The sequence below is a fragment of the Rhinoraja longicauda genome, chromosome 41 (assembly GCF_053455715.1).
Source record: "Rhinoraja longicauda isolate Sanriku21f chromosome 41, sRhiLon1.1, whole genome shotgun sequence".
Classification (NCBI taxonomy): domain Eukaryota; kingdom Metazoa; phylum Chordata; class Chondrichthyes; order Rajiformes; family Arhynchobatidae; genus Rhinoraja; species Rhinoraja longicauda.
In genome coordinates, this window is record NC_135993.1 from 8,145,389 (window position 1) to 8,158,969 (window position 13,581).

The 13,581-nt window shown below is 43.3% G+C and overlaps 1 protein-coding gene across 1 annotated transcript in view; it reads left to right on the forward strand.

The window, feature by feature from the left end:
* rnaset2l (ribonuclease T2, like) overlaps positions 1–7,431 on the forward strand; it is a 42,123-nt gene extending 34,692 nt beyond the window's left edge. Inside the window, exons 9-10 of the mRNA XM_078431047.1 lie at positions 852–920; positions 5,701–7,431. Coding sequence (XP_078287173.1) covers positions 852–920; positions 5,701–5,868 — 237 coding nt within the window. The 3' untranslated portion in view covers positions 5,869–7,431. The remainder of the gene's footprint in view (positions 1–851; positions 921–5,700) is intronic.
* The last annotated feature ends 6,150 nt before the right edge of the window (positions 7,432–13,581 follow it).

The window sequence follows — 13,581 nt, forward strand, 5'->3', positions numbered from 1 at the left end:
ATGAAGGGCCTGCGAGCGGGTTGATCGTACCTCGCACTTCGGGGCGGTCGAAGCTGCTACGGCTGGAACTCCCAAAAACCGGTCGCCAGCCAGGGACCTGCGAACTCCCGATTTTGCGGTCTGCAGGGCCCACGGCCGAAGCCTCCGAGATGGTAAGTCCAGGCCCTGCGACCGGAGTCTTCAAGGTCGATCCCAGCTGGAGGTCGCCGACTCCACGATGTTAGGCCGTAGCGCGAACGGAGATACGACACGGTAAAGGTCGCATCTCCGTTGAGGAGGAGATTTGAAAAAAGGTTTCCCCCAACCCCCCCACCACCCCCCCACATACACAGAGTTAAAAATAAAACAAAACGTACATTTAACGACGACAATGACAAAAAAACAACAAAAAAACACAGAGAGACTGCCGGTGAGCCGCAGCTGCAGAACACAGCCACGCCCCCCTGTATATTTTGATTGTAATCATGTATTGCCTTTCTGCTGACTGGTTAACACGCACGAAAAGCTTTTCACTGTACCTCCGTATACATGACAATAAACTAAACTGAACCGAACTATTATGAGAATATTATTTTTCAATAAAGGAATTACCGAATTCCTTCAACTAGAGACAAAAAAATTAACCAACTTATTTGCCAGTGGTGTTTCAAACAGTGATTTTCTAAATTGAAGAAAATAATTCTTCGCCGTTCTATTCTTTATCTAAATTTGATCCTCTGTTTGATCCTCTGTTTTTTTAATAATGTGCTTCAATGTTTTCTCTTGCTTCACAATCCATTTTCCCTCTGGCTATGTCTTGTAATTGAACTTTCCCCTTATCAACCTAAATCTGTCTTTGTATTCACTCGCAGTTGGAACATTTCTACTCAGCGCTAACTGATATGGGCAATCATGTCGAGTTCCAGTGTTGGACAATCATGGTAAGATGTTCATAAATTTACAACTTTGCTTAATTTGCAGTCACTGATTTCCAGAGTAAGAGACATGGTCCCAAAAAAATCTTCAGTGTAGGCTGGAGAAAGCTTGCATCAGCTTTGTGCAAGCGTAAAGTTTCCAACTGCATAAGTTCCAAGGAGTTACAGGCAAATGCACAAGAAAGTATTTCCATCAGCAATTTCCCAAAGCTGATGGAAAGTGAAATGATTAGGGTGAAGCGGGACACAAGTGTCAAGCAAAGCCACTGAAGCGGGAATTGGGAAGGATGGAGAAAAGATCTTGAGAGGATCTGAGATGACGAAGCAGTGTGATCAAAAAGGAGCCTGGGAGATTACTTGGGTGGGATTGTCCAAAATAAGAGATGTGATATATGGTCATTTTTGGGAGGACAGGTGTAATGGAGGAAGTAATAGAGTGATATAGACAATAGACAATAGGTGCAGGAGGAGGCCATTCGGCCCTTCGAGCCAGCACCGCCATTCAATGTGATCATGGCTGATCATTCTCAATCAGTACCCCGTTCCTGCCTTCTCCCCATACCCCCTGACTCCGCTATCCTTAAGCTATTAAGAGCGTAAATGGGGGCTAGTACAATAGAGCGCCAGGACCTGAGGACCTGGCTATAGAGAGAGATTGAGCAAGCTAGGACCTTATTCCTTGAAGCACAGGAAGAAGCAAAGGGATGATTTAGAGTTGTTTAAAATCATGAGGGGAATTGATAGGGTGAATGCACCGGACAGTTTCTTGCCCAGCGTAAGGGAATCAAGAACCAGAGGACATGGGTTAAGGTGAGAGGGGAAAGATTTAACAGGAACCTGAGGGGCAACTGTTTTGCTGGAAGGTGAGGTGGTGGGTATTTGAAATGAGCTGACAGAGGAGATAGTTGAGGAAGGTGCAATAACAACATTTAAATGATTTTGGACAGGTACATAGATAGGAAAAGTTCAGAGGGATATGGACTAAACGTGGGCAAATGGTACCAGCTCAGATGGGGTATCTTGGTCTGCATGGAGGAGCTGGACCAAGGGGCCTGATTCCGCGCTGTACCTTAGGACTTTAAAAAAAGAAATTATCATAGAAACATAGAAAATAGGTGCAGGAGTAGGCCATTCGGCCCTTCGAGCCTGCACCGCCATTCAATATGATCATGGCTGATCATCCAACTCAGTATCCTGTACCTGCCTTCTCTCCATATCCCCTGATCCCTTTAGCCACAAGGGCCACATCTAACTCCCTCTTAAATATAGCCAATGAACTGGCCTCAACTACCTTCTGTGGCAGAGAATTCCACAGATTCACCACTCTCTGTGTGAAAAAAAACTTTCTCATCTCGGTCCTAAAAGACTTCCCCCTTATCCTTAAACTGTGACCCCTTGTTCTGGACTTCCCCAACATCGGGAACAATCTTCCTGCATCTAGCCTCTCCAACCTGTTAAGAATTTTGTAAGTTTCTATAAGATCCCCCCTCGATCTTCTAAATTCCAGCGAGTACAAGCCGAGTCTATCAAGTCTTTCTTCATATGAAAGTCCTGCCATCCCAGGAATCAATCTGGTAAACCTTCTCTGTACTCTCTCTATGGCAAGAATGTCTTTCCTCAGATTAGGAGACCAAAACTGTACGCAATACTCCAGGTGTGGTCTCACCAATGCCCTGTACAACTGCAGCAGAACCTCCCTGCTCCTATAATCAATTCCCCTCGCTATGAATGCCAACATACCATTCGCTTTCTTCACTGCCTGCTGCACCTGCATGCCTACTTTCAATGACTGGTGTACCACGACACCCAGGTCACGTTGCATCTCCCCTTTTCCTAATCGGCCACCATTCAGATAATATCGACGAAGATCTTTACATCTGGCTCTCCAGTCCTTTAACTTGGTTTAGATCTTAACCTATTGGTTATGACCTGCCTCAGATACTGTTGGAACAATACTATCCTGCAGCATGCTTTTAGTGGTGCACATCAGTTTCTATCCCTATTTGCTTTTAATGCATGATTCTTCCTCTGATTTTATATTATTCCTCCTGGAAAACTATGTTGTGCACTTTGCCTATAAATAAATAAACGATCTTGAATCTTCCATGCAGAAAATCATGTAATTGCATTTGCATCCATTATTGATTCATTAAGGAACAGTAACCTGTGGTAAAAGCCAGCTTCTTCCAGCTTCGTACCATAGCTAAAATCAAACCATTCCTCCAATTTGACGACATTGAAAAAATTATTCACGCATTCATTTCCTCCCCACTAGACTACTGCAACTCCCTATACACTGAGATCAGCCAATCATCCCTGTCCCGCCTGCAATTGGTCCAAAACGCTGTAGCGAGATTCCTGACGGGTACCCGTAAAAGGGACCACATCACCCCGATTCTGGCCTCTCTCCACTGGCTCCCAGTACAGTACAGAATCAACTTCAAGCTCCTCCTATTCACATATAAAGCCCTAAACGGGGTTGCCCCCCCCCCCCCCCCATATCAAAAATCTTCTAACCCACCACTCTATCTCCAGGTCCCTCAGGTCGGCCGACTTGGGGCTACTCACTATCCCGCGGTCTAGGCTTAAGCTCAGGGGTGACCGCGCTTTTGCGGTTGCAGCTCCTAGACTGTGGTGCAGCATCCCTCTCCCCATCAGAACTGCCCCCTCCATCCACTCCTTTAAGTCCAGGCTCAAAACCTATTTCTACTCCCTAGCGTTTGAGGCCCTCTGAGGGGGCGCTGTGAACTGTTTATGTATGTGCTGTTATGTTTGTGTGCCATTGTATGTTCGTTCTTAGTACCTGAACTGATGTACAGCACTTTGGTCAACGTGGGTTGTTTTTAAATGTGCTTTACAAATAAAATTGACTTGACTTGATAATAGCATCAACAGTATTTTCTGGGTTCTCTGCATCTCTGCATGTGGTCCTTAAGATCTGCAGTACCTGTCCCACATGTCAGGAATAAAATGCCAAATGCAGGAAATAATAAATAGAGATAAATGCTGGAAGTAGGGAGCATTAATCGTAAGATGCTCTGTGCACTGTAAGTGCACCAGGGGGTGTGGGGAGAAGGCAGGAACGGGGTACTGATTGAGAATGATCAGCCATGATCACATTGAATGGCGGTGCTGGCTCGAAGGGCCGAATGGCCTCCTCCTGCACCTATTGTCTATTGTCTATTGTAGTGTTAATTATCTGCAAGAGTCACTGCCCAGTGTTACATTCGAGAAGTCAGAGGTGAGAGTGAGTGATGAATTGAATGTGGAGGCTGGGCGAGGAAAAGAGAACCCTCTGTGTTTCAGGTGAGGAGAGGGCCTGAGTGCAGAAAATGGAACAGGCTCCGTCGCCTATGATGGCTTCATTCCAGCACCAGATACATCATCCACTCTCCCTCAATTTCAGCATTCTGAAGAAGCTGTTCCCTCTTTGATGCCCTGGTCCATCATGTGCCTTGGCCAATCTCACTCTCCTTCTTGAAACATCATCGAATGGAACTCAAAAGGTCATACAGTATGCAAACAGGCCACCATAATTACACTGACTAGTGGGGACCCAAACATTATTAATCTGATCTACCAGCAATTGACCCACAGCCGAGGCAATGCAACAGTTGGAGATACTTGCCCTTAATCTTTTCCCAGCCCCTCATCCAACATAACTCCAAAGACGTACAGGTATGTAGGTTAATTGGCTGGGTAAATGTAAAAATTGTCCCTAGTGGGTGTAGGATAGTGTTAATGTATGGGGATCGCTGGGCGGCACGGACTTGGAGGGCCGAAAAGGCCTGTTTCCGGCTGTATATATATGATATGATATGATAACTAACAGTCCTTCCAGGTGATATATCAATGTATCTATCAATGTATCTAGCCATAGACATTGTCTGTATGAACTTATCATATCATATCATATATATACAGCCGGAAACAGGCCTTTTCGGCCCTCCAAGTCCGTGCCGCCCAGTGATCCCCGTACATTAACACTATCCTACACCCACTAGGGACAATTTTTTATTTTTTTTACATTTACCCAGCCAATTAACCTACATACCTGTTCAGCAAGGTTTTTTGATAAGGCTCTGCTCTGGAAGTTTAGATTGCAAAGGAGAGCTGGGAGATGTTTAAAAGGTATTTGGACAGGTCCTTCAATAGGAAAGGAGTAGAGGGATACAAGCCTAATGTGGGCAAATGTGATTAGCATAGATGGACAACATGGTCAACTTGGATGAGTTGGGCTGAAGGGCAATTTTCTGTGCTGTACAACTCTATGACTACTTCCAGCATCTGCCAGTATTAGCCTTGTCTGCAGCACCTATTAGCATTGGTGCAGCACTCTCTCTTCCCCACTCCCACTCCCCCTCCCCTCCTCCCCCCCTCCCTCCCCTCCTCCCCCCCTCCCTCCCTCCCTCCCTCCCCCCCTCCCTCCACCCCCTCCGTCCCTAGGAGATAGATTTAAACTTTAAAATGTGAATAACTTAAAAAATATAACACCGATTTCAAAGAAACCTCTTCCATTAGCACCAAAGGAACGACGGTGAGTAAGGTGGGCCTAAAATTGTCGCACTATCGTGTACCATTTTGGATGTAGTCCAGGAACAAACAAACAAACCCTCAAACATTAGCCTACTTTATCTCTTTTTGTTGACAGACCTGTACTTTCTGTACTTATTTTGACTGGGTGAATCACTTGTAACCTTGAAATCTTGAGGTAAAAAGATAATTATTTGCTACAATGTTAGCAGGACAGCTTTTTCTAATTCGCTTCCTTTTTTTGTTCACTTAGAAACGCCAGATTCTCATGCAAATCAAAATTCCCCTAAGTAAGGACTTGTCTGTTGGCTGCCATCATACAGAGGAAGATTTCAGTAATCAGTTTTATCATCCATGTACAAACAATACTGAAATATACTTCTACCCCTTCACACAGCATCCACATAAACCTTGTCCCTAAAGGGATCCTCTATTAACATTTTTTTGTTTTCAGGATGACTGCTTTTGATTGAAATCTATTAGGTGCCCTATCTTCTGATATTCAATGTAAGCCAAATGGTTATTTGTTTGTTTTGTTTCTGCGTGAAGGGCAAGGCAACAAGTATCATTACTTTGATAAACGATTGTGTCTGGCCTTCTTCATTTATCTTATGATTCAAAATGTAATTAAGCTTAACCTACTGATTTTTTTGGCCTCATAGTGTTGCATTTCATTTGCCAAAATTAACATTCAATCTCCAGAACTGTATCTCCAAGTTCATTTCTGGCACGTTGTTTTTTTCTATTAAATCAAAGTGGCACCTCTGTCAGTTCTGCTCCCAATGAGACAATCATTATCTGCCCCACACCTGAATTAAGATCCTTTATTGACACAGAAATTTGCATTAGTCTGAGATTAGGTGGCGCAGCGGTAGAGTTGCTGCCTTACAGCGAATGCAGCGCCGGAGACTCAGGTTCGACCCTGACTACGGGCGCCGTCTCATATTATATCATATATATACAGCCGGAAACACTCGTATGGAGTTTGTACGTTCTCCCCGTGACCTGCGTGGGTTTTCTCCGAGATCTTTGGTTTCCTCCCACACTGCAAAGACGTGCAGGTTTGTAGGTTAATTGACTGGGTAAATGTAAAATTTGTCCCTGGTGTGTGTAGGATAGTGTTAATGTGCGGGGACCACTGGGCGGCGCGGACTTGGTGGGCCGAAAGGGCCTGTTTCCGCGCTGTAGAATCTAAATCTAAAAAATCTAAATTATTCAACACTTTTTAAAATTTGTCTCTTTATTTTAAAAAATGTTTGTCCATTCAGCTTCACTTCATTGTGTTTGTCTCTTAATTTCCTGTTTCATGAAGGGATTGGAAATTGTGAACTAATGTTAATCTCTCTTGCACTGCATTTGGTGTCTTTCCAATTTTTCCTTATGACGTAGAAGGAAGCCAATCGGCCTACTGAGCCTATTCTGGCTCTCAGAGCGATCCCATTCACCCACTTACCTCTCTGTAATCTATTCTATCACACATGCTTATTAACACAATCCTGATTTCCCAATAGCCATCTCCACTAAGGGTAAGTTACGATGGCCAATTCACCTCCCAGTCTGCATGTCTTTGAGCTATGGGAGGAAACTAGATCACCTGGGGAGAAACCCATACTGTTACAGAGAGAATGTACAAACTCCATACATGGAGCAGTAAAGATCACAAATGAATCTGGGTCGCTGAAGCTGCAAGACATCTGAATTGCCTACAGTGCCACTGCGCCACTCATAGCTCTTGGAGTGACTTTATGGAGTTAAATGGGAAGATATATTATTAAAGCACATTACTGAGACAGAATAATATGGCTTTATCCAGCAGCTGACAATGGAAAACCGGTTAAAGATCAAATCTACAGTTTTGTATTTCACAAGGCTATTTTAAACCTTTTTGTAACCTTAATTCAAAAGAATGATTTTATAATTTCTTCACTAGAAAACTTGGTATTTTATAATTGTTTAACATCAATAAATCATTTATGAAAGTGGATCCCACTTACTTCTGTCTCTTTTCAAGTCCATGAGTTCTACTGGAGCATGGTGTTTTTAACAGAGTGTGCAGTGCAGTGCCCTGCTGCGTGCAGTATCTATGCAGTGTAGACATTGATGAGTAAGAGTCTGTAAGACAAAGATGGAGTTCTATATTTAAACACTTAAATAAATTAGATTATCTAGCAAAAATATTCAAGTATATCAATTGAGTTTATACTGGTCTGGCAGGTCAGGGGAAACATTGCATTTAGGAAATAGATAAAAAGAGGTTCATGGCAAAAACTCCTGCAGGAAGGATCTGGGCTCAGAATAAATGACAAGATTTGGACATTAGGATGCTTAATGGTGGTGAGGTGGGACAGGGAACAGTTATCTGGATAGTTTGTTCTAAGAAGCAGTCACACCCCTACATTAATTACTATAGAACTGCACAGTCTGAAAGAAAATATAACTATGAATGAGACGAGTAAAGGAATCTAACCCTTGCACCTGTCCAATACGTTCAAATTCACTGCAGCTTGTGTAGATAAGAGCTGCAAACTGCAGGAAGGAAGACCAAAATGACCACAGTAAATCACAAGTGGAATAGATAAAGTGAATGCACAGTCTCCCCCCCACCCCCCACTTCAAGGACTAGCGGGTATAGGTTTAAGGTGAGACGGGAAAGATTTAATGGGAACCTGAAAGATCACTTTTTCACACAGAGGGTGGGTATGTGGAACAGGCTGCCAAAGGAGGTAGTTAAGGCACGTACTATAACAGCATTTAAAAGGCACTTGGACCGGTACATGGATAGGAAAGGTTTGGAGGATATGGGCCAAACTCGGGAAACTAGCTTAGAAGGAGCATCTTGGTCGGCATGGACAAGTTGGGTCGAAGGGGCTATTTCCGTGCTGTATGACTCTAAGTTGATGGAATGAAAAGGCATGTAATAATAATAGGGGTTATTAAGGGTTAGAAGTTGTTCTTTGCAACTTCCATCATAAATCCCAAAGTGACGTAACTGTTGAGGCCCAACTGTTGAGGCCCAACTGTTGAGGCCCAACTGTTGAGGCCCAACTGTTGAGGCCCAACTGTTGAGGCCCAACTGTTGAGGCCCAACTGTTGAGGCCCAACTGTTGAGGCCCAACTGTTGAGGCCCAACTGTTGAGGCCCAACTGTTGAGGCCCAACTGTTGAGGCCCAACTGTGAACCGATGACATAAATAGGGTCAGGTGGGAGGTTTTCCTCAATGGATGTGAGCAGCTAGGGATTCGGCCCATCGAATCTACCGCCATTCAATCATGGCTGATTTATTCAGGGATTTTTAACTTTTAGAAGAGTGGTAGCCCAGATAATAAAGGGAAGGATAAAGACAGCAGAGAGAAAGGATTTTAGTTCATAAAATCCAAAAGTAGAATTTGTTTAGGCAGAAATAAGAAATGGCAGAATGGTAAACAACATTAGAGGGACTTAGCAAAAGGACCCAAACAGTAATTTTAATGTAGAGCAAAGAAACAAAAATTAAAGGCTTCTGCAACAGGTGTAATACAATAATCATGGTTGACTTTATGTACAGACTGAACAAACCAAATTAACACCAACTGTGTGGTAAGTATAATCATGGAATTGATACAATACAGTTATCTAGATGAATATGTTAAGGGACCAAAGATAGATTATATTAGATTAGGAGTGTAATGAGAAGGGATGTAATTAATAATCTTGAAAGTTAGGGGCCTCTGGGAAGAGTAACCATAATGTGATGGAATTTTATATTAGGATTTAAATAGTTTCAGTTCAATCAGAAACCATGTTCTTCAATGAAATCAAAACAAACTACAATGGATCAAAGTTTATGGATGTATTGCCATTAAATTACATCATTGTGATGTGGACACGATAAGAAGACATAATTGTGATAAAAGATTTCCCATGATTTTATTGAATGGTGGAGCAGGTATGAAAGACTGTATAGCCTATACATACTTATATTTCTTATGTTCTTATATTCCTTTTCTCTGTATCATCAAGGTGTTCACAGGTTATAGAAGAATTAGGTCATTCGGCCCATCGAGTCTACTCCACCATTCAATCATAGCTGATCTCTTCCACCTACTCCCATTTTTCTGCCTTCTCCCCATAACCCCTGACACCCGTTCTAATCAAGAATTTGTCTATCTCTGCTTTAAAAATATCGACTGGCCTGGCCTCCACAGCCCTCTGTGGCAATGAGTTCCACAGATTAACTACCCTCCGACTAAAGAAGTTCCTCCTTACCTCCTTTCTAAAAGAGCGCCCTTTAATGCTGAGGCTATGTCCTCTGGTCCTGGACTCTCCCATCAGTGGAAACATCCTTTCTACATCCACTCTCATAAGAACAAATGTAATTACAATTAAATGTTTGCTTTCAAGCTTTTAGCATTAGCTTCCCTAGTTAACCTATGTTAAGGTGTGTTCATTGCATGGTGGAATACTGAGCCACTTAGATTTGTACAGACTCACATTCATCAATAGATCAAGTTATCTAAGTTCTTACTTCAGATGAAGTGAACCATCATTCATGGCTCAAACTCCTCACTGCCTAAACTTGGAATTGCATGCATGTGTGGCCAATCAGTGAAATCAGGATTGGACCAGTGAAGTGTTCAATGTTAATGAGTGAGTTGATGTCCTTGCATTGAATGTGCAGAATAGATATGTGATTACTGATACCTGTACCAGTGTGATACTAAATAAAGGAGTGGATGCCAAAGCGATTTCCAGCCAAGCACAGCCCAGCAGAGAATCCTGGCCAAGTGCTGCCAAACATAAGTTCAGGAAATAAATATTATGCATCAACAGCAAGTATTTATATCTGTAGCATTTAGTCCAAAGACAATAGATGCACGGCATTAATTTTTGCCTGTAGGTCAACTGCAACCAATTACACTGCATTGGTATGGTATAGCCAATAACAGAAATAGTCAACTATGAATATGGGCCACCCAACGTCAATGTTACTACTGTGCTCTGCAAATGAAGAAGGGACTCGACCCAAAACTCGACTCTAGAAATGCTGCCTGTTCCGCTGAGTTACTCCAGCATTTTGTGTCTATCTTCGGTGTAACCAGCATCTGCAGTTCCTTCCTTCACTCTGCAAATTCATCATGTATCGCACCATCACTGCAAGCATTTCACAGGAAATAGTTGTAAGGCTTTTCCATCAGATCTGTATATCAGGGTTCGTGCCCTCTCAAAGAATATGAGTTTCTAGGTAATAAGAAAATTGAAAGGGTGACCTTTCAAATGTCATTGGCGTTTTGAATTATTTAATTCCTAAATCCTAGCATAAACTCTCACAAATGTGCTCCTTGATGGAGCAGAAATAAAACAGAATATTAAAGCACAGGAACAGGCACTTTGGCCCAACATGACCCAGCTGGCCATTATGCCAATCTAACTAAGCCTATCTATCTGAATCCCTCTATTCCCTGTTGGTTCAGGTGTCAGTCTAAATACCTCTTAATTGTTAGTATCATATCTGTCCTTCCACCTCTGTTGGCAGAGCCTTCCAGATATTTAACATTTGCTGCGTAAACAACGCCTCACAAATCCTCTTTAAACTTTCCCTCTCTCCTTTTTAGTATTCGACCTTCCCATCCTTGGAACAATGACTGATTATCTACCCTGCCTGCATCTCTGATAATTTTAAAACGTTTGATCAGATGGCTTACAGTCTCTGACACTCTAGAGAAAACCTAACATCTTTTTGAGAAAACTCTGTAATCCAGGCAACATGCTGGGTATTCTCTGTGGCACTCTCTCAAAGCCTCAATATCCTTCCTATAGTGCTGCAATAGAACAGGTGAGGATGGCAGATGGGCAAGAAGTTGGAGTGTGCAGGAGGTGAGATTGTTACCGGTTTCTTGAAATGTTATGGGCCACTAATGAAAATCTATTGAATAGTGTAATTGAAATAACACCAATTGGTTCCAAATGTGTTAGTCTAAGGATATAAATGTTTGTTGTTGATGAATAATATTTATTCCTTGAATTTAAAACTTAAAACCTGATATTATCGAATTTACATTTCAGAAATATACAGAAGGTCTTTTCAAAAGGAGATCTGTCCGAACCAATTCTCGTGCAGTATCAGTCCCACTGGATATATGATCTTAATTAGGAGTAATTTTAGGCAAAATCTGCAAGAATTAGAGTCACGGACACATACAGCAGGGAAAGAGGCTCTTTGGCCAAGTTGCCTATGCCAACCAAGAAACCCCAACCACATTAGCCTCATCAGCCCGCATGCAGGTACAGCAGGCAGTGAAGAAAGCCAATGGAATGTTGGCCTTCATAACAAGGGGAGTTGAGTATAGGAGCAAAGAGGTCCTTCTGCAGTTGTACAGGGCCCTAGTGAGACCGCACCTGGAGTACTGTGTGCAGTTTTGGTCTCCAAATTTGAGGAAGGATATTCTTGCTATTGAGGCCGTGCAGCGTAGGTTTACTAGGTTAATTCCCGGAATGGCGGGACTGTCATATGTTCAAAGACGAGCGACTAGGCTTGTATACACTGGAATTTAGAAGGATGAGAGGGATCTTATCGAAACGTATAAGATTATTAAGGGGTTGGACACGTTAGAGGCAGGAAACATGTTCCAAATGTTGGGGGAGTCCAGAACAAGGGGCCACAGTTTAAGAATAAGGGGTAGGCCATTTAGAACTGAGATGAGGAAAAACTTTTTCAGTCAGAGAGTTGTGAATCTGTGGAATTCTCTGCCTCAGAAGGCAGTGGAGGCCAATTCTCTGAATGCATTCAGGAGAGAGCTGGATAGAGCTCTTAAGGATAGCGGAGTCAGGGGGTATGGGGAGAAGGCAGGAACGGGGTACTGATTGAGAATGATCAGCCATGATCACATTGAATGGCGGTGCTGGCTCGAAGGGCCGAATGGCCTCCTCCTGCACCTATTGTCTATTGTAATATCTAAACAAAACGAAGATGTGAATATATGGGGACAATGAATAGGCAAAAGGCTTAAAAGTCACTGAATGAATGAAAGGCACAAGGTTAAATACTCTGGAACTGTCCTTGTGCTACCAGCCAGCATTGATAGTGCAGCAATTGCAAGCAGGTTGTTGGCAAGTTTAGTTTATTACAAAGTGTTTGTGCCCATCTATTTAGTAGAAGATCGTCAAATTTCATTACTTGCATTTCATGCAGTTAACGTGGAAAGTTAAAAGCCCATGACTCAAGTTCAGAAAACGAACAAATCCATAAGGCCTCTTATCCATCCAACATTTAGAACCATAGAAAATAGGTGCAGGAGGCCATCATATGGTTCACATTAATCACCACATCTGTACGAGCTGGCTGGCATCGATGAACCATCTCGAAGACGTAATAGGGCAGCTGCAGTAGAACGCTTCAATGCGGACACAGACCCCCGTCACCCCTTGCACAATCACCAACATGCCAAGAAATGCTTGAAGAGTCGGAGGAACAGCTTCATGGAACGAGAGCCAACCGTGCCAGGTACCAAAACCAAAACAACAGATGGCACCAGGACACCACCTGCCTTATTCTACCTGGAAAGCCCTAAACCGCCTCCGCACTGGAGTGGGACGTTGCGGACTCAACCTGAAGAAGTGGGGCTTCTCGGAAGGATGACATGCAATTTCGTGAAGCATCCCATAGTGCTGCTGGAAGGTCAGCAACTCGGTGAAAGACGCTCTTTGGTCTGCCTGAGCTTTCTTGACCTCCCAGCAGAGCGAGATGTCCGTGGAGAACGTTGCCGACTGGCCCGCTGCAGGAGTACGTGCCGAGGGACGCACTGAAGCTTGGTGCAGCCAAAGCCAAGGTTCTGTGGGGGAGGACCAGAGTCTAGGGTCCTTCCGCTGCCAGACATGGGGGGCAGGGTGTGGTGGAGACGCCCCTCCAAATAAGGGAAGGGATTCCACGCCAGTGGGCCACATGAGTGGAAATGGTGGTGGTTAATTTTGTGTCATTTTTGTATTGAATATCTGTATTGAATGTATGTATAGCCTCCGAGAATGTCGGATGGAGTTTTGGAAGGGACGTGTTTTGTATATATTTATTTCTTTAACAAATGAGAGGAAACGCACAAAGTACTAGGAACTGGTGGAGATGTGCCGGGACAGAGGCTGGAAGACATGCTATGAACCCATC